The sequence below is a fragment of the Phaethon aethereus genome (genome assembly GCF_964289735.1).
Source record: "Phaethon aethereus genome assembly, chromosome: 1".
Taxonomy (NCBI): domain Eukaryota; kingdom Metazoa; phylum Chordata; class Aves; order Phaethontiformes; family Phaethontidae; genus Phaethon; species Phaethon aethereus.
Genome location: NC_138575.1, coordinates 32,724,044 through 32,747,821, shown reverse-complemented (window position 1 = coordinate 32,747,821; position 23,778 = coordinate 32,724,044). Strand labels below are relative to the sequence as shown.

The window sequence follows — 23,778 nt, the reverse complement described above, 5'->3', positions numbered from 1 at the left end:
TTTTCTCACATCTTATTTCTTATGAAGGCCAGGAACTGACGCTTCAGAATAGGTACAAGAAATCTCTTGAAGTACTATGCAACTTTAGACATTAAGGTCTAAGGATAAAAGTTTAATATCACCTCCAAACTTACTGTAGTTTTGTTGCTAGCATTAATACTGTAATTGCATATTATGCAAGTGTCTCTGTCAAGCCTCACTGTTCAGTTATTTTCTTTACCAAAGTCACAACATATTCCATAGTTTATTCACATACTGTGTTAAAAGAGAAAGCCTCATGATTTTAATTTTATTGAATAGTCCTTTGTTCTTGAAGAAAAGTTGAGAACAGTAATTCTCAGGATATCTTACTATCTCAAATTACCACTTCAACTTGTTTGCTTTTTTTATTAAGGATAAAGAGTCCTAACCCCTTTGAGTGAGTGGTTTTTACGTCACTGGCTACTTTTTACCAATCTTGCAACAGAAACATTCTCTAAAATGGGGTAACTGGGACTGTAAACAGTATTTTAAATGAAACTGTATTATGAATTAATACAACAGCATTATAATATTTTCTGTATTTTCAATCCCAACTGTCACACACTGAATCCTCTTGTTTGAATACAAGCATACAGATGTTTCATTAAACTTTCCATGATAGCACACAAATCACTTTTGATATTAAAATTAACTTAAATGCTGTAAGCATTTTACATTTTTCCACTCATGGGTTATTATTTCACACATAATTTCATTTGCCATCCTATTTTTCCATTTAACTGCTTTGTTTGTGTCTGTGACCCATGTCCTCTAGACATGACCTACATAAACAATAAGTCTCCTTTATAAATGTCGCTCTTTCATTGCTTCGAGTCACTAATATTGCAACACTTATTTCAATAATGCTATGAAGAACATACTGCCAATCATATGCTTAAAGAAACATTCTAATGGACTACAGCCAGGATGTAATCAAACAGTCTGGAGAAAGAATTCAATTTGAAAGGCAAAATTTTAACTTCTAACAACAATAAAGTACCAGGAAACTAAGACATCTTTACCAAACCTACAAAAAAGATTTTATTGCACATTCCATAAGGATACAGAACATCTTGCTGCAAAATCTGTTAAGTATGCCTGGAGTGACTAATTGGTTCGGAAAGTGTTGCCCACCTAGTCACTGGAGAGCAGTCTCAATTTATACTTCTAGTTGTGTAACAAATACTGGTTTGAAGTATTATTACTCGTAATTCCCCTAACACACGCATCATCCATTTTCTTACCAACAGAGGACGCATTACTTTTACCCTGCCCTCTATACAGTGCTTGATTGCTGATGAAGATTACAAATTGCCAGTATGGGATTTTAGTTAGCTTGTGAAAACCCCTAGCTGCTCACCAAATTTCTCCAGTAGTTGTGCAAGACAGTTTGAAAGAAGAAAATTGTGTCTGTAAACAACAGCCAAAAGAAAACAGAAAACTTGGAACTATAAGCCAGGTTGTTCTTGCAAATACAATTCAATATAGCATTACATAGACTGATGCATGATGAGTATAATTTTCTGCACAAAGTAATAAAAGTAACTGATTAAAACGAGTCTTCAAATTGCAACTCAAGGAATACATAAGACGATTTAAAATAAACATATATGTAAGACAAAAATCAATTCCCGACAGCACTCAGAACAAAAAGTTAGTTAACCAAACTTGGTTGTCATTTTCTAAAATGGAATTTAGCATATGCCTCATTAATGCATGCAAAATTAGCCTAACGCAACATTAGCTTAATTATTTTTGGGGTACTAGTGGATGAAAAGCTGGACATGAGCCAGAAATGTGCACTCACAGCCCAGAAGGCCAACCAGGTCCTGGGCTGCATCCAGAGCAGCGTGGCCAACAGGTCGAGGGAGGCGATTCTGCCCCTCTACTCCGCTCTGGTGAGACCCCACCTGGAGTCCTGCATCCAGCTGTGGAGCCCTCAGCACAGGAAAGACATGGACCTGTTGGAGTGGGTCCAGAGGAGGCCACAAAATGATCTGAGGGATGGAACACCTCTCCTATGAAGAAAGGCTGAGAGAGTTGGGGGTGTTTAGCCTGGAGAAGACAAGGCTGTGGGGACACCTTATTGCAGCCTTCCAGTACTTAAAGGGGGCTTAGAAGAAAGATGGGGACAGACTTTTTAGCGGGGCCTGCTGCAACAGGACAAGGGGTAATGGTTTTAAACTAAAAGAGGGCAGATTTAAACTAGATCTAAGGAAGAAATTTTTGACAATGAGGGTGGTGAAACACTGGCACAGGTCGCCCAGAGAGGTGGTTGGTGCCCCATCCCTGGCAATGTTCCAGGGGCTCTGAGCAACCTGATCTACTTGAAGATGTCCCTGCTCACTGCAGGGGGGTTGGACTGGATGACCTTAAAAGGTCCCTTCCAACCCAAAGATTCTAGGATTCTACGATTTTCAGCAAGAATACTTTCAGACAGAAAATAATACCATCAATATTGTGGTAGGGCTAAAAGTACATTGCATGCCTGTATAGTGTAGACGGACATTCTATTTCAAGCAAGGCTGACAAGTCTACTACCATTTAAACAACAAAAACACACCCAGCACAAGTAAGGCTTTTAAATTTAAAACAGAACATAAAGCAGTTTTCCCATGCAGCGACTGAAAGTTAGACCTGACCTTCTTATTGCTATAAAGATATGCTATATAACCTCTCCATTCCCTTTTTAGTTCTAGGTTTCCACACCACAAGGAAGCCTGCAGAAATCCCTACTTTTTCAATAAAACATTGTGTAGGCATGTCATCTCCCTTCAACACTGCAGAATTAGGTCGACAAAAAGTCATTTGTTTATCAGTAAATTTAGGTTTTAATTTAATCTATGGATAACATAATAATTGCCTGGCTTCTGTCCATTGTACAGGAGTGCTTTACCTCCCTCGTGTTACATGTAGCTGCAAAGAATAACAGCATTTTAATTAAAGGCACATAAAATAATTTCACATGAGGTAATTTTGATTTTCCTAAGACTTCTTTCAGTTGGGCAGGGGAGGAAAAGAAGGAAGGCAGATAAAAATATCTTTTCTGAAAAAAGAGGTACTCTAGATATCTGAGAAGAAAAACTCATGATATTCATTTGATAAACACATTTATTCCGAAAAATGCGTAAGACCACAGAGAAAAAGTGCTTGGAAGCCTCTTTTTCCACTTCAGCAAAGAGGTGAGAAGCTTAAAACTCAGGCAGCACAGGTATTCCCGCTATAATGTCTAGAAGAAACTCTTTCAATCCCATGAATCACATTAACCATGTTCCCAAAGGAACTTGTCATTGCTCACCCAAAGAAGCTCTTCATGATTTTACATTTGCTCTCAGAGAAGGTTGTTTCAGTAGCAGCGCCAGCTGACACTGCTTGGGAAACTATGACATTAGTTTGCTAAAAATGGAACTCTCAATACATACACAGATGAATAAGTAATAAACTTGCAATGATTATTAATAATTTCTTCCAGTGACTTCTCCTGAATATCCATTAATGCACTTGTATACATTCCTATCAACAAATACCATTTCATTGGCAACTTTGACACAGCACATATTTTTGCATTGCAATCCTTACAGCTCATTTCCCTTTCCAAAGAAAGGGGCAACGGGCAAAACCCCTCAGTAGAGCAGCTGAAATTAAAAATCTCTACTACAGCATATTATTTAATTTCTCACCATGTCTCCTAAAAAAAAAAGGAACAGCACGTGGCTAGCAAAATTTGTAGCAAATCTATAACGAGTCAGATCAAGCAGAGCTGGCAAGCATACAGGAATATAATCAGAAATCAGTGCGCTATAGCTTACTTTATTCCGCAGAAACAGAAACCATTACATTAAAGGCTTTCAATGTTTTGGTAAATATGAAAACATCTATTTCAAAAGAATGAGAGTATATGCTAATCCTTTCTAGTTGTTTTAAGAATTTGCTTACCAGTGAAACAATAACAAAACTGAAGGCTCTCAAACATCATATTAATAAATTATTTTTCACCTGACTTTTTTTTTTTTTTTTTTACTTACTTGAGCATTTTTTCCCAGATATCACTGTCATAAAAGGCGTGGCTCCAACCCATTTTGACTGTTCCAACAATGACATTCTGCTTAAAAACATCTGATCCTAACTTGCGATACAGCTCTTCACAATCATCCAGAGGAATATGGAACAACCCCAACATAAAGGCTAATATAGCTCCTGAAAAATAAATATATCATTATGTAAAATATAGCCTGGAGTAAGATTTACAGATGGATTACCATTTAATGTAGTTCATAGGTTAGCAGAATATCTATCTTGAAAAGGGACAATCAGTTGACATTTATATCACTAAACTCCTGTTCAAGAATCACAAACTATGTTTTAAATGAACATATACAAGATAGGAGGAATCTACTTTCAAAAACAGAACTATGAGAAATTGAGAAATGACATTATTTCATTTTGCAGATTTCATCCCTGCAAACACGTATATGGCAGAAAACAAACTAAATCCACTGCTTTATTTGGAAAGAGCAATGAGTAAAAGAAATCTATGCTGTGGTATTAAAAATGTATTTGGAGTATTACTTGCTATCTGGCAATTTCTGAGTCAGTAGAGAAAAATTCTAGGAAAACTCTGTAAAAAGCAGGCAGTTTTGACTGGTTTGGAATACATTTGGTTGCGACGACTGATAATTAGTCATTCATACATACTGCCATCTAGTGTGTGCCTAAAAAAATTATGACCCACCCTTGCAGGAACAAAACAACAGTATCCAAAAAGCATAGCTGCAGAACACCATCCAAAAGACTGTGGAAAAGTAAAATTAATGCATCACTACAATTCTTAGATACATTAAGCTGAAAGTGACATGTACAGCCTTTAAATCTAATTGTGCAATACTGTGAGGACATGCAATTGTAGTACTGGAATGCTATGTAATTAAGCATTAGGAATAATGAGGACACATGATTTTTCCAATTTGGAAATGAATGCAACAGGTTTGAATAAAGAGTAAATTCTTGAAACAGAGTTAAGAATAAAACATGCAGAAAGAACTACACAAAGAAAGTTACAGATGGCGTTAAAGGAAACGTGAAATCCAAGCTTCTTTTGCCCTCACAAACCCCACCACCATAATAGCTGAGTGTCAGACGACTGATGGTCTCAATTTTTTTAAATGTGGCACACGTGCTTAATATAACCTGGGCCTACTGGGCACATCAAAGTTTCATCAGGAGAAACTTACTCGGATGCCGCATCACCAAAGGCCTGTATTCAACACAGGCTAAACCACCTAGCAGCAGAGAAACACCTTTTTCCTGAATCATGCAAAACCTCTGCTACCTTCTTTTCCTATTAACTCTCCAGCACCAATTCTATAATATCATGCGCTTGCTATCTTGGTGAACAGTTTCAAAGCTAAAGGGTCAAAATTCATACCTAATGCTGACTCATTTTCACTTCACCTCCTGAGAAACAGCGCCAAAAACTGCAGTCTGCATCAGCACACAAGTGGCAGTAGATCATATCAAGAGTCAAGGTATACGTTAAAGGTCTTTGCTGAAACCTGCTGGATGGTTTCATCAGCAAGACACTCACAGGAGAGTAAGGTCAAAAATCAAAGATATAGTGCAGGTTCTATAAGATGGTCCAGTGAAAAAGTTTATGATGCTTTCATCACATCCTGGTCTGTATCAGACTCCAGCCCTCCAGCAACCATCTCAGTCTTGAAGGCCAACACTTCAGGGGAAAAAAACACCTAAATAAAACCTGGGAGGCCAGGGACCATATCTTGAAGACCACAGGGATACAGTTGGCTAGTAACACACAAGATATGCAAGAACAGAACCTGAAAGACAAGAGTATTCCTTCCTTATTCAGTACTAGTAAGACTCCAGCTGAAGTGTTATATCTGGACCTGAATGACATTCTTCAAAAAAGATGTGGACTAATTGAAGAAAAAGAAAAACCAGACAAAAAAGCCCCAAAAAACAATCATGGGTCAAAAAAAATCAGTCTGTAAGGAAAGCCTGAGTAAACAGGCTATGACAAAAGCCCTTAAAAGCACAGAAGGTTGCTGCAAAGAGAAAAGAAAGAATCTATTATTCATGTTCCTGGGGAGTCAGGACAAGAGGAAACAAATTTGAACTGCAACAGGAAGTTCCACGTTAGACATTTGGACTTTTTTTTCACAAACGTAAAGCCAGCGGAGCACTAGCACAGATTTTCTGAAGAGGTCTGACATGATTCAAAAATCTTAGAAAATTGTCAATAGTGAGACATACACAGTTGATTCTTCCCTTGGGAAGTGAGATAACCTCTTAGGGACGCTTCCAGCTCTATAATACAATGACTTCAGTTATTCATGTGTTCTCCTGTAAAAATACTTCTTCCGTCAGAAAGGTCTTCAGAAATGCATTTCAAAACTGGAAAGACATCTGGGGAAAAAAAACCCCAGCAACTCTGAGAGATGCCAGCTTTGTTTAAGGAGGCTCCTCATCTGCAAATCACTGAAGGCTGGGACAATACATGGGGGCACTAGCTGTTCTTAACAACTTGGGAGGAATATTTTGGAAGAATATCCTTACGTGAAGTCCTTAGGCAATCATCACATACATGAGGATCATGTGATCAAAGAGACCAGTACAATTCAGATGTCTCTGTATTAAAATGCACTGGAAAACAATATGCTTAGAGAACCTTTGATCACAGTATGTCAATGCCTGAACCCCTCATATGATGCATCTGAATGCCACTTATTATTAGATCAATATAGAAATTTAGGAAAAACCTGTATTTTTAAAATTCTTGGAGCCAGCCAGCACATTTGAAAATGTGGTAGCATGCATTTTGCCTGATCACATACTCTTGATGTTATAAACTGCTCTGACTGAATTGTAAGTGCACCGCTACTGAGAAGTATCTTTGATGTATTGGGAGACTACATGAGAAGTGAACATCCACAGCATACCTGCAGATAAGTTGTCCTCAGGGGGTTAAATGCTCTATGCATCTATAAAAGCACGTCATACTCTGGAGAACAGTGACAATCACTCTCATTTACAGAATTCCCAGCAGCTCAGTTCATGGTGCAATGGTACTTCCTCCTCTTAACTGCCTTGCTTTCATCTTTGGATTTTTTCACAGAAAGGCACAAACTCAGTACAGTATTCATATTAACTTGGTTCCCTATAAAAAAAGTTTAGTGGCCATCACTGCATTACATGGACTTGCAGATTTTTTGGTGCTTCCGTGCCCAGATACTGTGCTCAGCAATAGGGAGGTGAGCTAAGTACACAGGGCCTGTTACAGCATCATTATACTGATCTTCCTCTGTGACTGCCTCCATTTAGACCCTATGACGACCACTGAACAGAAGCTAGCTACAAAGTCAGACTCTGTGATGCTGAATTCACCGCAAACTGATTATTTCTAAACCTCAAAGGCAAACCAGCTAAACGATATTAAGAGAGAGGAAAAGCACAGCAGAAAAGAACAATGGTAATGCACAAGAGGCATCCTTCTCCTATCATTTATCACCCTTGTAACCATAATTCATCCAGCTGCAAGCTTCTGCAAATCCCATTGGCATACATATCATCAGCACAACCTGAAACGCTAAGCACACTGCTAGCACACGCTGACAGATATGTACAACCTCTCCCAGCCACGTCTTGTCACCTATTATTGCAAGCTGGACTACTGCAGACAAAACCTTGGTAGTGTAAACAAAGCTTGAAAGAACACATTAAGTACTTACTAGGAGTTACAAAACCCAAAATCTGGCAAAGAATAAAGTTAGTCAGGGTAGCGGCACTGAATTAAGAACACCAGGCCTCTCTATCAAAGATAAAATATCCTTATGATGATTGAAGGAGACATTAGAGAAGTGTTTTGTTAGAAAAAACTGTATTCCACACAAACAGCCACTTACTGCTAAATTCATAGAATCATAGCATAGCTTAAGTTGGAAGGGACCTTTTAAGGTCATCAACCCCTCTGCAACGAGCAGGGACATCTTCAACTAGATCAGGTTGCTCAGAGCCCCGTCCAACCTGACCTGGAATGTTGCCAGGGATGGGGCATCTACCACCTCTCTGGGCAACCTGTGCCAGTGTTTCACCACCTTCATTGTCAAAAATGTCTTCCTTAGATCTAGTCTGAATTTGTCCTCTTTTAGTTTAAAACCATTACCCCTAAAGCAACAGGCTCTGCTAAAAAGTCTGTCTCCATCTTTCTTCTAAGCCCCCTTTAAGTACTGGAAGGCTGCAATAAGGTGTCCCCACAGCCTTGTCTTCTCCAGGCTAAACACCCCCAACTCTCTCAGCCTTTCTTCATAGGAGAGGTGTTCCATCCCTCTGATCATTTTTGTGGCCTCCTCTGGACCTGCTCCAACAGGTCCATGTCTTTCCTGTGCTGAGGGCTCCAGAGCTGGATGCAGACTCCAGGTGAGGTCTCACCAGAGAGGAGTAGAGGGGCAGAATCACCTGCCTCCACCTGCTGGCCACGCTGCTTTGGATGCAGCCCCCGATACAGTTGGCCTTCTGGGCTGTGAGCGCAACATAGCTGGCTAAAGGCCAGCTTTTCATCCCCCAGTACCCCCAAGTCCTTCTCAGCAGGGCTGCCCTCAATCCCTTCATCCTCCAGCCTGTACCAATACCAGGGGTTGCCCTGACCCAGGTGCAGGACGCCGCACTTGTCCTTGTTGAACCTCATGAAGTTCAGATAGGCCGATTCCTTGAGCTTGTCGAGGTCCCTCTGGATGGCATCCCATCCCTTAGGCGTGTCAACCGCACCACTCAGCTTGGCGTCATCACTAACTAATTAACAAAGGATTTTTTTCCAAAGGCTATTAAAAATGTAAAGCAGGGAACTATATTGTACCTACAAGAAATTCTGTCTGGTAGACCTGAACATTCTCCTCTTCTCTACTATTTTGAGCCTACTAAGCAAATCTCTGAAAACACAAACGTATCTACTCAGGATGATCTGCATTTAATGTCATTTCTGAATTAAACTATATGTAGGATAAGTATAGTGAAAGAAAACTAAAGAATGTGGGTTTCTAAAGGAAACGCAGCAATTGAACTACACCATACCTCTTATGCTAGACATCAGCACTATGCTGCTACTGATCTAGCATAATTTCCAAAAGAGATGACTGTCTTAAGAAGAAACTTACGCTTTGGAGTCTCCTACTTTGTAGGGATGAGTAATTTATCATCAAGTCACAAAGTAATTAAGGCTGGGAGGGACCTCTAGAGGTCATCTAGTCCAACCTCCTGTTCAAACAGGTTCAATTAGAACAGGTTACTCAGGACTTGTTCAGCCAAGTTTTGAATATCTCCAAGGATGGAGATTCCACAGCCTGCGCAGGCAACTCCCTTCAGTGTCTGACCATGCTTGCAAGGAAAACATGATTCCTTATACCTAATTGTAACTTCCCATATTCCAGGCTGTCTGTTGGCTTTTCTCCGACCACTGTGCACCTTCAAGAAGAGTCTAGCTCCATCTGCTCTGTATTTTTCCATTAGTTGAAAGAGCAATAAAGCCTCCTCTTCCTAAGGCTGAATAAACCCATTTCTTGCACTCTCTCCCTGTATGTCATGACCTCCAGTCCCCTGACCATCTGCTTGATCCTCTGACAGACTCACTCAGTACGTACAAGAACATACCCAACAGATTAAGGGTTTATTGAGGAGTCCAAAACTAGACATACAGCGGCCAAACACAGACCCTTAAACTGTTGGGTACATTCTTGTCCACACAAGCCAATATCTGGTCAGCTTTCTTTGCTGCAAGGGTACACTGATGATTCACGTTCAACTTATTCCAACAGGACCAAGTCTTTTTCTGCAAAGATGATTTCTAGCCAGTCAGCCTACCTCAGACATAAAGCTTGATACTCAGGTTTACTGAACCTTAGGTGGTTCTTGTGAAGCCATTTCTCCAGCCTGTACAGGCCAACCTGAACAGAGAGCATCACTGTACTGACGACTCCCTCTAATTTAGTATCATCCAAGATCTTGCTACAGGCACACTCTGTCCTGCTGTGCAGGTCACTCCTAAAGACAGGAAACACTACCAGCCTAGTATCAGTCCCTGAGGGGCATTACCTTAGTTGTCTTTAAAGTTCCATAAACATCTGAGATACCTGTATCTGTGCAAAAGGAAGGTTTCACATTCATTAAAAAACAAATGACAAATCAGTTTGAATTAGAAGCAACAATGAATCATGCAAAGTTCATATTCAGAAGAAAAAGAAAGCTTTTAGAAATCACACCTGTACTTTCCCACTTTACACTCAAAGTCTGAAACCAGCAAGTTCTGCAAAATCTACATTTATCCTCAGATGTTCTTTTACTATATTCATAGCAAAATACCAACTTGTGGCTTAACAATTACCTGTGCTTACACCACAAATGTAGTCAAAAAGTTGATGAACCGGCTTTCCAGTTAGTTCTTCTAGTTTCCGTAGAGTCTGAAGTGCAACTAAACCCCTGAAAAACAAAAAATCCCCTTCATACACAATGGAAGTTTTAGTTTACATAGCTCTAATTAGTTATAATTAAGAAAAGGTGAGCTTAATTATAATTTAATAATTACAACACTAAGAATCCTGAATATTTCAGGGAATGAAAGAGTAGCAGAACACAATTAAAATGGAATGATGAATACTAAATATAAATTACATACTCAGGCATACCAAAAATAGTACTCAACAGCTACAGCCATATTTTTTATACCCATACTGTTCTATAGAAAAGGCTCACAGATAATCTTCTGTAGATGTAGACTCAGGACAGATTTTAGCTGCACCCACACCACACAGCACTTAAAGTTTGACCTTAGCAGGGCTATATAATGCCACTTGGGACATAGTATTTTTCTGTCTGTGTTTTTTTGCCTCAATTCAATGTGACTGAAATGACAGGAGAGATGCATTCCAGATCATCAGACCTGTGCTTCTATAGCATGAAACAGAGTACCTGGCATGCAAAGGCGCTAACTTTGCTGGGCTAGAGCTAGAGAACTGTGTATGGCAAAAGGAGCACCAAATCAAGTACCATCTTGCCGACACAATCTACTGAGAATGGCACCTCCTGAATGCTGCCACCAAATCTGTCCTGGCTTGTGCTGAAGAGCATTAGTCATCCCAGTCCAAAACTATAAGCAGATGAACACAACTGAGTAAGAGGCACAACAGCCAGTCAGTACCCAGGCTCATTTCTCTGGACTTGTTTCATTTAGTGTTATAGATGTAGATACCGCTTTCTGAAAATAAGGTGTCTTCTAATATCACTCCCCTAGAAATCCAGCAGAAAAATTACCACACTTAAATTATACATATAGCATCCTTCTTTCTAGTTTGTAAGATCTTTATGGTTTACAATGAACTTTTGGAAACACAATGTTGAAGTTGTGACATACACTTACTCCTTATTGAAGACAACTGGTTTTGATGCAAGTAAAGAAATACTATGAGGAAACAAAACATTCATGAAATGGCATTTCTGCAGTGACTTCATACTTCACTTTCTAACAATAAAGATCTGCGAATCAGGGAAGATTTGCCAACAAGATTCTTTCAGATATGTGTGAAAACACATCTTCTAGTAAACATCAGACTTCAAATTTAATGAACATGCTTCTGCTACTACTCTTTACAAATTGTGGTAGGTGCATAAATTCATGCAGAACTAGAGCACACGTAACTAAGGACATGTGGTGGATAAATTAAAAGTGTTCATTGTAGAGGAAATATAAATCAACAGCATGGCTAGAGTAGCTTTCACCACTAGCCTATTCATTCTTTCATATGAGACCAGTCCTGCTAAAGCAGATCACCCTCCAGACAAGTTCAAGAACATTTTTTATATTACTAAGTCAACACAATCACAAGAGTATAAACTACTTCCAGCATTTCACAAGAACTTTGTATTTTTGAGATTAGACTTGTGAGCAGACTAACTCAAATAACCATTTCATTTACTTCCAAAAGGAGAAAGAGCCAATCCAAGCACTTAAGCGTGTAGTCAACTTTAAAAATTCATTTCAGTGTCACAGGACTACTAATGCATGGAAATTTAAGCACAGATGCATATAAAAATAATACATTTTACTATCCCAGTGATAGGTAACAGAATATGATAGGTAATCATAAATTGCATCTTTGGGCATAAGCTTATCAGAGAGACCTGAAAAAGTATGAAAAAGGCTACAAGGATATAAAAACACAAAGGTTTTACCTTGTTCCTCCTCCATCAATAGTGAGGACTCGAATTCCCCAGCCTTTCACAGGGTCTGTATATCCAATGATAGCTAAAGTCTCTCTAACAGCAGCCTGCAGACTTTCGTCATTTGCCTGTCTCAGTCGCAGTAGGCATGGGATTAATTTTTCCTATTGACAAATGCAAAGATATTTCATTCTAACTGTATGTTTATACCAAAAGAATCCATGCTTAAATTTACTAGTTTGGTATTTAAGTATAAAAGTAATATATTAGTTAAACTCAGAGGAAAACTTCTTTAAATCTGCATTTACCCATCTCTTTTTCTAACAGGGGAAAGAAAGGATTCCAATATTATGTCGTATACCCCTCATTGCTAAAGTAACTACCTATGAGAATTAAGCAATCGAGGTGGAAAGTAAATCTTTCAAATACCTAGAAAAGCTCTATTTACCAGCAGTTTAGTTTTATAGACTTTAATGTCACATTGGCCAAATATAAACTCAAGTGTGGAGCACACCAAGTATAGCTAAAAGCCCAGATTTTGCCAAGTATCACAGTGCTTCAAAACAGGAAATGACTTCTAAGTACACTAATATTAAAACAAAACAGAAGTTAAAATTCTTCCTCACACTGAGTAATTTTTAATGTACAATTATTATCACAAAGATATAGAGTATTATAATAAAAATGGGAGTAGTGAATGTACTCTTTCATAATAAAATAATTAACATCTACTCGTGTGCATGCCTGACCTGTACCCTGCCTGGATGATTCATCTGGCCTGCACTCCATTCCCAAAGATCTCTTTTCCAGCAATTCTACAATCTCTGTCACAATTCTGTCACATCTTGTGGAAAAAGGCAGGAGACTGACAAATGCTGTGGTTTGGCTAGTACTGCTAAAATAGTCTACCACACACCTGTCCTCTCACTGCAGGAAAGAGAATGAGTAGGGCTAGATTACATGAATTTATTTGATGGCTATAGTCCACTCTTGTCACTGCTTTTTGAAGGAAGCATGCAAACAAGCATAAAAACTGTTGTGCATATGCAGATCAACTGTACTGTACATTCCCATCTGGTCAATTGCGACAGAGGACACAATGTACGACCTTCGTCTACCACTAGAATAAGCTATACTATCTATCCACATGACAATGTTGTATGCTTCTAAATTAAACACTGACATCTTAAGAGCCTTTAGCTAAACTACTGATAGTTTGCACACAAATCTGCTTGAACCAGCTGAAAAAATAGCTATAAAAAGAGACATTCACATTGTAATCTTTACAAAAAGAAAATACAACTAGTCCACAAAAGCATAAAGTTTTATGTTATTCTATTCATCTGTCACATTTATTTTTTGTCCAAGCATAAAGACTATTTGTACCTTAATTGCAACTCCTCTGCTCTCTGGAAATTCTAAAAGATGGTAAGTCAGTTCTTCAACCCTGCTGATACAGATTCTTCGATTAGAGGATCTTCGGAGGGCTTGCACTAAAGCTCGAGTCCTGTTATCAATACTCACTCTTGCAATAATCTAAAAAATATAAAGTTATACAGATAACATAAAACTACTCTAAGAAATGTGTAGAATTCATCAAGACTAATTCCAAACTGTTATTTTAAGATTTCTCAGAAGTAATGGACAGCATGTTGTACTAGAGATCTGCTACAAGCTCCAAGTAAGCATTGCTTCAATTTAAACAGGCAATGTTTTGATTCTTTGTTTACTAGAAAAATAAAGGCGGCTCACAGCAACAATACACTAAACAAACATGTCAGCACGTACTCAGATGTATTTTCAGGGCAACTCTGAAATCATAGCATTTGAACCATGAAGGAGCATAAGACTGCTATAACTACAACAAAAAAAAGCAACCACATCTACCTACATTTATGTACTCTCTCGCTACGAACTAAATATATGTATATATGATACACACATGTATGTGTATATACATATATACACTATATATAAATTTACATATATGTACTTACATAAAAAGTATATACACATTTTTATATATGTATACATACGTATATAAACTTAAAAGTACATATAAATAAGTTTACATAGCACACACATAGTATGTATAAGCTTATATCATTTTTGTATGTGTGCATACATATATATTTATATAAGGACATATGTATTTATATGTACATGCATCTATAAATAAATGTGTACATATATATGTATTTATATGTGCATAACTGCATACATAAGTATATACCTATTTGTGTAAGCATATATGTATGTGTATATATATAAGTTTACATATAGGTCTATACACTTGTGTGTAGTATATATATATACACTTGTATAAAATACACATATTCACAGAAATAATATATAAAAAAATAACACTAAACAAAGACTTGCCTTTTCCCTCTGAAGAGACAGATGCTTTTCCCGCTCTTCTGCGGTCTTAGCCTCTTGTGCTTTGTCCTCCTCATCTTTCTCAGACACTTCTTGTTCTGGCCCTTTACTCTTTTCTTGTGAAACAACTTTTGTATCAGATCTTAACTTGGGAACTAACCCACCAATGTAACTGTCTACAAAAGCTTGTACACTGTTACTGGGATATGAAAGAAAGTTTGCAATGCTTTTTTTAGTGGAAACTGGAAGAGCACTATATGTCTTTTCAGCACCCAGAGTCTCTGCTTCAGCTGCTGAATCCACCGTCTTTTCTTCACTCATTACAGCATTTTCTGATGAATCAAGCTTATTCCTATCTTCACTTTTAGAGTCCTGTAGTAAAGCATTCCTTTTTTTCTCTTGATCCATAACAGAATTATTATTGAAGTACCAGTTGATATGATCAGCTACGAAGTTGTAAGTCTCTCCAAAGTTTGTAGAAAAGCAGCTTATATGAAAAAGATGGTTTTTAATAGATGCTGAATCTTCTGGAGTATCTTGATTACTGCCACTTGAACTTACTAACATAGACTCCAAGTTTCCATTTGCACAAGTGGATTTCTTTGCAGCTGGGCCTCTGTTGCAATCCTCCTGAGTTCTGGCATCTGTGACTTGTTTATCATTTTCTAGATTTGCATTGATGTTATTTGCATCTACGTTACTTTTATTTGCTTTTCCCAGAGCACCCGAGTGTGACTTTAATCGAGCTATCCTTGAAACCAGTTCACTGTGAGTGCCAGACACTGCCTTTGAAACAGATTCTATAGTATTCTTAATTCGTGACATGCGATTGTTCACTTTCGTAAATCCTTTGGAAGAAGTTAAAAGTTTAGAAACTCTGTAGTATAAAAAGTCATGGCTGTAAATGTATTTGTCATACCAAAACGTTCTGCTTCGGGCCCATTTACACCGAGGTCCACTTGTATGAAAAACTCTGAGGTGAGTGGCATGATTTATCCTCCAGCAGACTTTAGGTCTAAACAAATTCAAGTATTTGTTTCTTTGCTTCCACCAAATACTTTTTGGGTTAATCACAAAGAACAAATATGCATCTAAAGATAAATGTAATGTCATTACTTACAAATAATTACTACTTTTCTACGTTGCTTGTCTACTTCATTACAGAAAATACAGTTCAATAAATAAGTCTTATATCACGGTGTTATCTGAAAAAGAAAAAAAACCATGGAAACCCTAAAAAAAAAAAGCAATGGAAACTCTAAAACAGTAACAAGTTAAACTAAAATCACAGAGTTGCTTAAAGCAGATGTGGCTTATTTATTCTTTCAGCAAAGACAGACAAACATTCAAATCAATTAACCTCATGGGGATATCTACTGCTCAAGACAAATTGTCATCCCAATGTTTTAATTTCAACACATTATTATTCCTGAAGTCCATCCTGAGCAATATGCAACACCTGTCAAAGGTATTTAGTGATATATAGAAGACTGCTTGCCCATCTTTCCAACAGAGACATTTGTCAGCAAATGATTTTGTGCAGAGGCTAAATTTCAAATGAAACTTATTTTATTACCACCCGTTCGCAGAATTCCTCCCACGGGAGAAAGGGCACCCATTCTTCGACCAAAGCTTCAGTGCAGAGCCACAGGCTCAATGCAATGCTCCTATCCTAAGAGCTAAGGGCAGCATACAATCCTTACTCTACAAGGAAAACGTAGGCACTTCTGAGGTGGATCAGAGTTTTGCGCAGTATACAAGAGCTGCGCTGAAACCGCAGAAGCAAACCCCATTATTTGGCAAGCTCAGACTTCTCCAGCTCCTGTGACAAGCGCCAGAGGGCTGGCAGGCCAACACGGGCGCAGGCCGACGCCAGAGCAACAGCAGAGGCGACACCGCCGCAGGCAGGAGCGTCGTTACTTACAGTTTCCTCAGCGGCCACCAGCACCTAGGCTGCGCCCGCCCCACCGCTGCCAGCCCTGCTGCCGGCTCACCACGGCCCCGGGCGGGGAGCTATATAGGCACACAGGCGCCTCCTGCCCCGGGAGGGGGAGCGGGTTCTGCTTCTACCTTGCGCCATTTCGCAGAAACGATTTCGAGAGCGATCGCGTAAACAAGCGGCGAGTCCCGTCCCGTCCTCCCCGCCCCCGGTCCTGCCCGGCGGTGGCCCCACGTCACGCGTCCACACCCACCCCCGCGTCACGCACGCCTGTCCCGCGTGCCTGGCACGCGCTCACCACCCCCGTCCCGTCCCCCCCTCTACGCCCACCGGGGCGACGCGGCCCAACCCGGCGGCGAGTACCTACTGGGCAACGGCTCCCGCCTCCCCCCAGGCCGCCGCCGAGCGCCAGGCAGAGCCTGTCGCCCCTCGCGAACAGGGCGGCCGCAGGGGCCGCGGCCCGAGCGCTGCCACCCCGGCGGAGCGGGCACGAGGGCAGCGGTAGCAACAACAACAGGGGCGAGCTGAGCCGCGCTACTGCGCCTGCGCCGCGCCCAGCACGCCGGAAACAGCTGAGACACGCGCCCTCTCACCGGCCGCCACGGGCGGGGCGAGGGGCGGGCGCTGCGACGCAGGGCGGAGCTAGGCGGGGGGTAAAGTCACGGCCGTGCCGGCGGCCGTGGCTGCTGCGCCTGCGCGCCGGCTGCGGCCGGCGGGGGCGGGGCGGCGACGTGCTCAGCGGCACGCGGGGGGCGGGGCCGGGCCGGGCCAGGCCCGCCTCAACTGAGCGCGGGGGGGGGTGGGCGGTACCGTGTGTGCGGTCGGTGACGGCGGCGCCGGGCGCTGGGTGTCCTCCCTCGACCCCAGAGGCGCCGGAGTGAGGGGTCGTGCGGAGGAGGGGGCGGTGGAGGCAGAGGAGGAGGAGGGCCCTCAGCTGGTCTAGCTGCCCTCCGGCCGCTGGGTGCAGGCGCGTCGGCCATATCCCTCCGCGTGTCCCGGTTAATACTCGGAGAAGGATCACAAATACTGTGTTTTTCATAGGTTTGACGGGCTTAGGGGGCACCTTGGTATTACCCAGCCAGACGTCAGAGTAGCAGCAGGCCTGTGAGCTTCCTGCCTGCGTGACCTGTCTGAAGTATAATTTTGGTGAACTTGCCTAAACGGTTGATGATGGCGGAAGAGGGCGAATGCGCTGTGTGCCTCGGTGGGCTGATGAAGGCCTTGCCTTCGAGGTTAGGAGGATAATGCTTCATTTGCAGTTTCAGATGCCAGTCATCTGTTTCTGTTCCTTCTCACAAATTTAAAAGTAAAATTAATTTTCTTACCTTGTTTTTTCTTTCCCAGAGGAAAATCTATATATTCATTGCATGTTGTAATTATTATCACATATTTTTGATAAATCGAACAGGTTGACCTGTCTACATCGCCCAGTGCAAGACGTTCTCCAGCTCTTGAACATTTATGAAAATTAACTGAATAATTTGTACTTCCTTTTTTGCCTCCTGTCAGTGTGATGGGTTGACCCTGGCTGGACACTGGGTGCCCACCAAAGCCGCTCTGTCACCTCCCTCTCTCAACAGGACAGGGGAGGAAGATACGACAAAAAGCTTGTGGATTGGGATAAGGATGAGGAGATCGCTGCCAGTTACCGTCACAGGCAAAACAGGTTCAACTTGGGGAAATACTGCTGATTAGTAACAGAGTAGGATTGCAAGAAATCAAATGTAAAAACAACTTTCCCCCCCCCCCAGCCCTCCCATCGTTCCGGGCTCAACTTCACTCCTGATTTCTCTACCTCCTCCTCTTCCCAGGCGGCACAGGGGGACAGGGAATGGGGGCTGCACTCAGTTCTTAAAGCCTTGTCTCTGCCACTCCTTCCTCTTCACACTCTTCCCTTGCTCCAGTGTGGGGTCCCACCCACAGGACTCAGTCCTCAATGTGGGTCCCGTCCATGGGGTGCAGTGCTTCAGGAACAATCTGCTCCAGCATGTGTCCCCCACAGGGCCACAGGTCCTGCCAGGAGCCTGCTCCAGCGTGGGCTTCCCACAGGGTCACAGCCTCCTTTGGGCATCCACCAGCTCCGGCGTGGGTTCCTCCATGGGCTGCAGGTGGAGATCTGCTCCCCCGTGGAGCTCCATGGCTGCAGGGGTGCAGCCGGCCTCACCATGGGCTTCCCCAGGGGCTGCCGGGGAACCTCTGCTCCGGCACCTGGAGCCCCTCCTGCCCCTCCTGCTGCTCTGACCTGGGGTCTGCAGGGCTGTTTCTTTCACATACTGTTGCTCCTCTCTCCAGCTGCTGTTGCACAGCAGGTTTTACGCTTTCTTAAATATGTGATCCCAGAAGCGCTGCCACCATCGCTGATGGGCTCAGCCTTGGCCAGCAGCAGGTCCATCTTGGAGCCGGCTGGCACTGGCTCTATCGGACACAGGGGAAGCTTCTAGCAGCTTCTCCCTGCAGCCTCCCCTGCCACCAAAACCTTGTCATGTAAACCCAATACAATAGTCTTTTTGCACTCTTAAAAGATAGTATCAAGGCAAGATTCAAAAGGCATTATTCTAGTATCGCTTCTGCAGTGAAGTAGTCAGTGACCACAAATAGCTCACAAGCCACATATTACCTAGGGTCCTTTTGGCACAGGACAGTGGTGGTTCACACCCAGGTGCTCATCTGTTCCCTCCTAAATGCTTTCAGAGTTGCTGCTTTCTGGATTACAGTGGCCTGTTCTGGCCATACGGTCTGCCTTCCTTGTCTGTAGATGACTACACATCTGGTTGTATAATCTCGTGATGGTTTACCCCTGGTGATTGTTTTTAAGGCTTGTGTGCTATTCTTCAATTTATTGTGGATTTTCATTATATATGGCTAAGTTCACTTTTGAACCAAATAGCTGAAACACTAATGGCGTCTGCCCTAAGTGCCAGGCATAACTAAGCAGGGAGGTTTTGCTGGCCGTTATCGTATGAGTTTCTTCAGGTAAAGACCACTTATGAGAGCAACACAGCACTGATATGTTTTAGACTGTGGTAGCAGCGTTAGCTTAAGCAGCTTCCCCAGCTGTGTCTGCCCTTGTGCAAGCCCCAGGACTCTTGCTTGCTTGCCAACGTGGTGAACTGAATTGGATCTCATCAGACAGCTTAAGAAGCCGTGGCTCGTCTGAAGCCACAGCCTGAGCTGGCTTTAAACAGGTGTCGTTATCAACACTTTCTCATCCCAAATTCAAATCATAGCCTCACACGAGCTTCCATGAAGAAAATTCGCTCTATCGCAGCTGAAACCAGGACAACAGGCTAACTTGCATTCTTATGACAACAAAGGGTTAGGCAGAACAAGACCTACAACTTCAGTAGGAAGGAAGTTTCACCACATTAAGCTTCATGCTGCCAGCACACGTCCTGCCTCCCTCTGACCGGCAAATAAGGTCTCGGAGGTAGGTGGCAGCTGATCCCTTGTGTCCTCCGTAGCTTCTTCCTAAACGGTCACGCTTTCTGCCACAATCTCATTGTAAAATTCTCTCCTGTGCCTGCTTCGGCGTTTGTCTCACCACTGGGGTATGTACAGCTGGTATGTCCATTCATGCCTTTTCTAAGGAAAGGATTCAGGGATTTCACATTTCAGGTCTAATCGGAAACCCATGTATTCTTACCACACAGCTCTCCTTGAAGATGATGGGCCTGTCTGATCTGACATGTTCAGAGGCCCATGATTCATCAGCTTCTCAAAAGAACCACTCAAATCTCCAAAAGGACTAAAATCACTAGACGAAAAAAGATAAATATATGTATTCCCAGGCACAAATTCTGCATCCACACCTTCTCAAACATTTTCCCATTTCAGCCTTCTCTTTACTGTGGTCATGACATTAAGAATTTGTTATCTGAAATGTATTTATTTAAAAGAGAGACACTCAACTAGGTTTATTTTGTAAGCTCTCTTAATAGTCAAAGGTGAGTTGATTCATCCCATTTGACTAAACACCTACTTTTTAGACAAGAGACATGAATCCACCTGTGATATTCAGAGCATGGCTAACTCCAATTACAGTATTTTTCTCATAGTATGGAAATGATCCCATTTATCATATTTTGAGATATATTTTAACAGGATGTACATTAGCCGTTTTAAAAATACTTTTGTTGCAATACTTTCCCTGGGAAGTCTCAAACAAGAATTCATTGTGATTATTGATGGGATTTTTGCTGATCTCTATTGCATACCCAGCACTCAAGCTCTGTCAGAGTGGTCCCTTAAAACATGGTAGTTTCCAGTTTAGGACAACACTGAAAGTGGTTTGGTTTTAATGAGTGCACTCCCTGTAACTTAATTAAAAAAATCAAAGGCTTTCAAAATGTTTTCTCAACATACATGTTTATACATGTTTTTGTAGGTAAGATGCAAATGTTTGTAAATCAAGTTACAGCTCAAAAATTGTCGTAAATCTTCCTACTTTAATGAGAGTTCTTCTCTGGTGAATATGATTTTTGTCATATTCTAGCCAAAGTATTGTGATGAACATACAGCAAGTGAGTTAACTGTGTTCATTTAGATGTATGCTATACTTTTAAATGTCATTAGTTATTTCTAACATTCCCATTTGTATGCTTATCTTGGACTGCTACTTGGGGAGAAAGACATGATGCATTATGAGGCAGTTTTATAAAAATGGAATATTTACCAGAAGTAATTGTTCCAAAATTTGTCTTTCTAGGGTTTTCTCTCCCAATCTATGAAATAGGAAAGTTTTCTGTTTTCTTACAGTCTCCTTCATTATAAAAGGTGGCACAAATATGCTGAAATTAATTAATTCTGGAACTCCTTACAAAATTAAATTTTACTCTTTATTGTTCTATGACTTCAGCTTAGATGAATTGAACCTGAATAGAACAACTTCCAGGGGTGAGATATTAATTCTGAAAAAATATTTTTGCATATACTTTCACTATACATTTGATACAAAGGTATGTATGACATTTCAGTATATACAGGCAGGGTTGTTTTTTTTTTTTACTTGCCATATTGATTATGGACTGTATCCTGGAAACACAGCGCTGTCACCTAAGAGACTCAAACAAATTAAAAATAGCCCAGGTATTTTAAAGCACTATGACAAATTAACATATGTTGGTAGGGTAGTATTCTGCTAATAATTATATCTGAGATAATTACTTAAATCTAACATCTTCAACTAAGCCTTAGGGAAATGCTGTTTCCTATTTTCATCAACGTGGCATGACATAGGCAGAAGCTGTGTAGTGCTCCCAAGTATTTTAAGATTAAGAATTTAGTATTCTGCCTCTAAACACTAGATGGCAGACAAAAATGGGAAAACGTTTCCTTGTTTTCGGAGATAGAATATTGAAAAATTAATTTGCAACGTGAATGGCCATTCACTGAAAGTTCTCAAAATAATAAAAATTAAGACCATTGGACACAGACACTAAATATCATGCTTATGATAGCATGGATACTTTCTGTACCTTTTCATTTGGCTGTAGTTTTTGGCACAAATACTGCTAATAATGAAGTAGAACTTTTCTACATTATTTTCTTATTGCTTTTTTATCTCCGTTACTTCCCTTCAGTGTTTTGCTCTTGTCAAAGAAGAACTAAAAATTCTTGAAGCCTTGTAAAAACTTAAACTAGCCAAATAGAAGATAAACTTTCAGAGAAAACTGGCCTTGCCAGGTAGTCATATGATTGTGAAATTGCCTTCTGTAAATCCAAAAAGCAGGTGATACAGAACTTACGTTGCAACTGCTTAGTATCTTAGCCTTACATCCGTTATCTAAAGTAATCAGGCTGCTTTGCTCCTTACTGTCATTAAATCTCAGAAAATAATATGGAAGTAACACATTTGCTGAGGAGGCAACTCATTTTCATGGAATATTATAAATTGTTGTACTAAATTTTATGTAATCAGCTCACCTAGCAGCCAGTGAATATTTTAGATTGTTACCCTATTCCTCTCCCAGATACATCTTCCAAAAGAAGGGTAGCCAGAGGGTCAGAGTCTCCAAGGGTACATCCACACTGAATCACATGTTAAAATGTGAGTTCAAGTCCATCACACTAATGTGACTGCTTGCAGGATTCGAGCTGCTGCCCGTGCTGTCGCACTCTGTGCATGCACCAGGTGCTGTGAGTTAACAACACAGTCTGGGGTTGCGGTTCAAAAACCTGCTTTGCATTGCCTGTTATGTATAGATGTGTAGAGCATTTATGGGACAGATGCTTTAGCAGGGCCTGTTGCGATAGGACAAGGGGTAATGGTTTTAAACCGAAAGAGGGTAGATTCAGACCTGATCTAAGGAGGAAATTTTTCACAGTGAGGGTGGTGAAACACTGGCAGAGGTTGCCCAGAGAGGTGGTAGATGCCCCATCCCTGGCAACATTGAAGGTCAGGTTGGACGGGGCTCTGAGCAACCTGATCTAGTTGAAGATGTCCCTGCTTATTGCAGGGGGTTGGGCTAGATGGCCTTTAAAGGTCCCTTCCAACCCAAACTATTCTATGATTCTATAATTCTATAACCAGCACAGACGACTTTGCTGTTAAACCGTAATGTGCATAGGCAGTACTAGAACTGTAACAGATTCCACCAAATCCCACCTGATCGTTCCCTCTCTGTGCTGCTACTGTGACTGCACAGACTCCAAGCCAGCCTGGCGATCTTCAATGCCGTGTCGGGCAGTGCAGGCAGCCTTATCAACTGTAATCAGAAAAGACCCTCTGTTCATTCTCCTGCTTTGCTAAATCCAAGCAGTCTTCTGCTTCCGGTGCAAAGTTATGGTGCTTGGATCCCTAAATCAGGGATTCTGGATTCTGCTCAGGGAATTGGTACCTGGAGTCCTTCACACAGCTAGCATTGATTTCCTGTGCCTCCACAGCTCATAGTCAATGGTCTCTGGCCTTGATCAGAGCTTGTGTGCGTTCAAGAAATCTAGCTGCTAAAACCAAGAGTGTACTAATCAAATAATTATATAGTAAATATGAATAATGCAGTTGATTGCTTAGACTTTGAAATTCAGACTCATGCTAGAGGTCATATTGTAATTCCTTTTCATGCCCCTGTGATTACTATAATAGTAGTTTTTTTTCTCTTTCAGTGTTCAAGAACTGATAGATGTGAATTTTGTTACCACAGGGTCTGGTTGACAGTATGACTGTGCAAGTACCAGGCAAACTTCTTGGCACAAATGGAAGAAGGTCAAAATGCACAGTC

General features: G+C 41.1%; 1 protein-coding gene across 1 annotated transcript in view; it reads right to left on the bottom strand.

Annotated features, from left to right (window-relative positions):
* PNPLA8 (patatin like domain 8, phospholipase A2) overlaps positions 1–16,241 on the bottom strand; it is a gene marked incomplete at its 3' end in the record, with an annotated part of 42,426 nt that extends 26,185 nt beyond the window's left edge. Inside the window, exons 1-5 of the mRNA XM_082007654.1 lie at positions 14,626–16,241; positions 13,630–13,779; positions 12,256–12,407; positions 10,412–10,506; positions 4,047–4,218 (exon numbers count right to left, since the gene is read on the bottom strand). Coding sequence (XP_081863780.1) covers positions 4,047–4,218; positions 10,412–10,506; positions 12,256–12,407; positions 13,630–13,779; positions 14,626–15,735 — 1,679 coding nt within the window. The 5' untranslated portion in view covers positions 15,736–16,241. The remainder of the gene's footprint in view (positions 1–4,046; positions 4,219–10,411; positions 10,507–12,255; positions 12,408–13,629; positions 13,780–14,625) is intronic.
* Between the last annotated feature and the right edge of the window lie 7,537 nt (positions 16,242–23,778).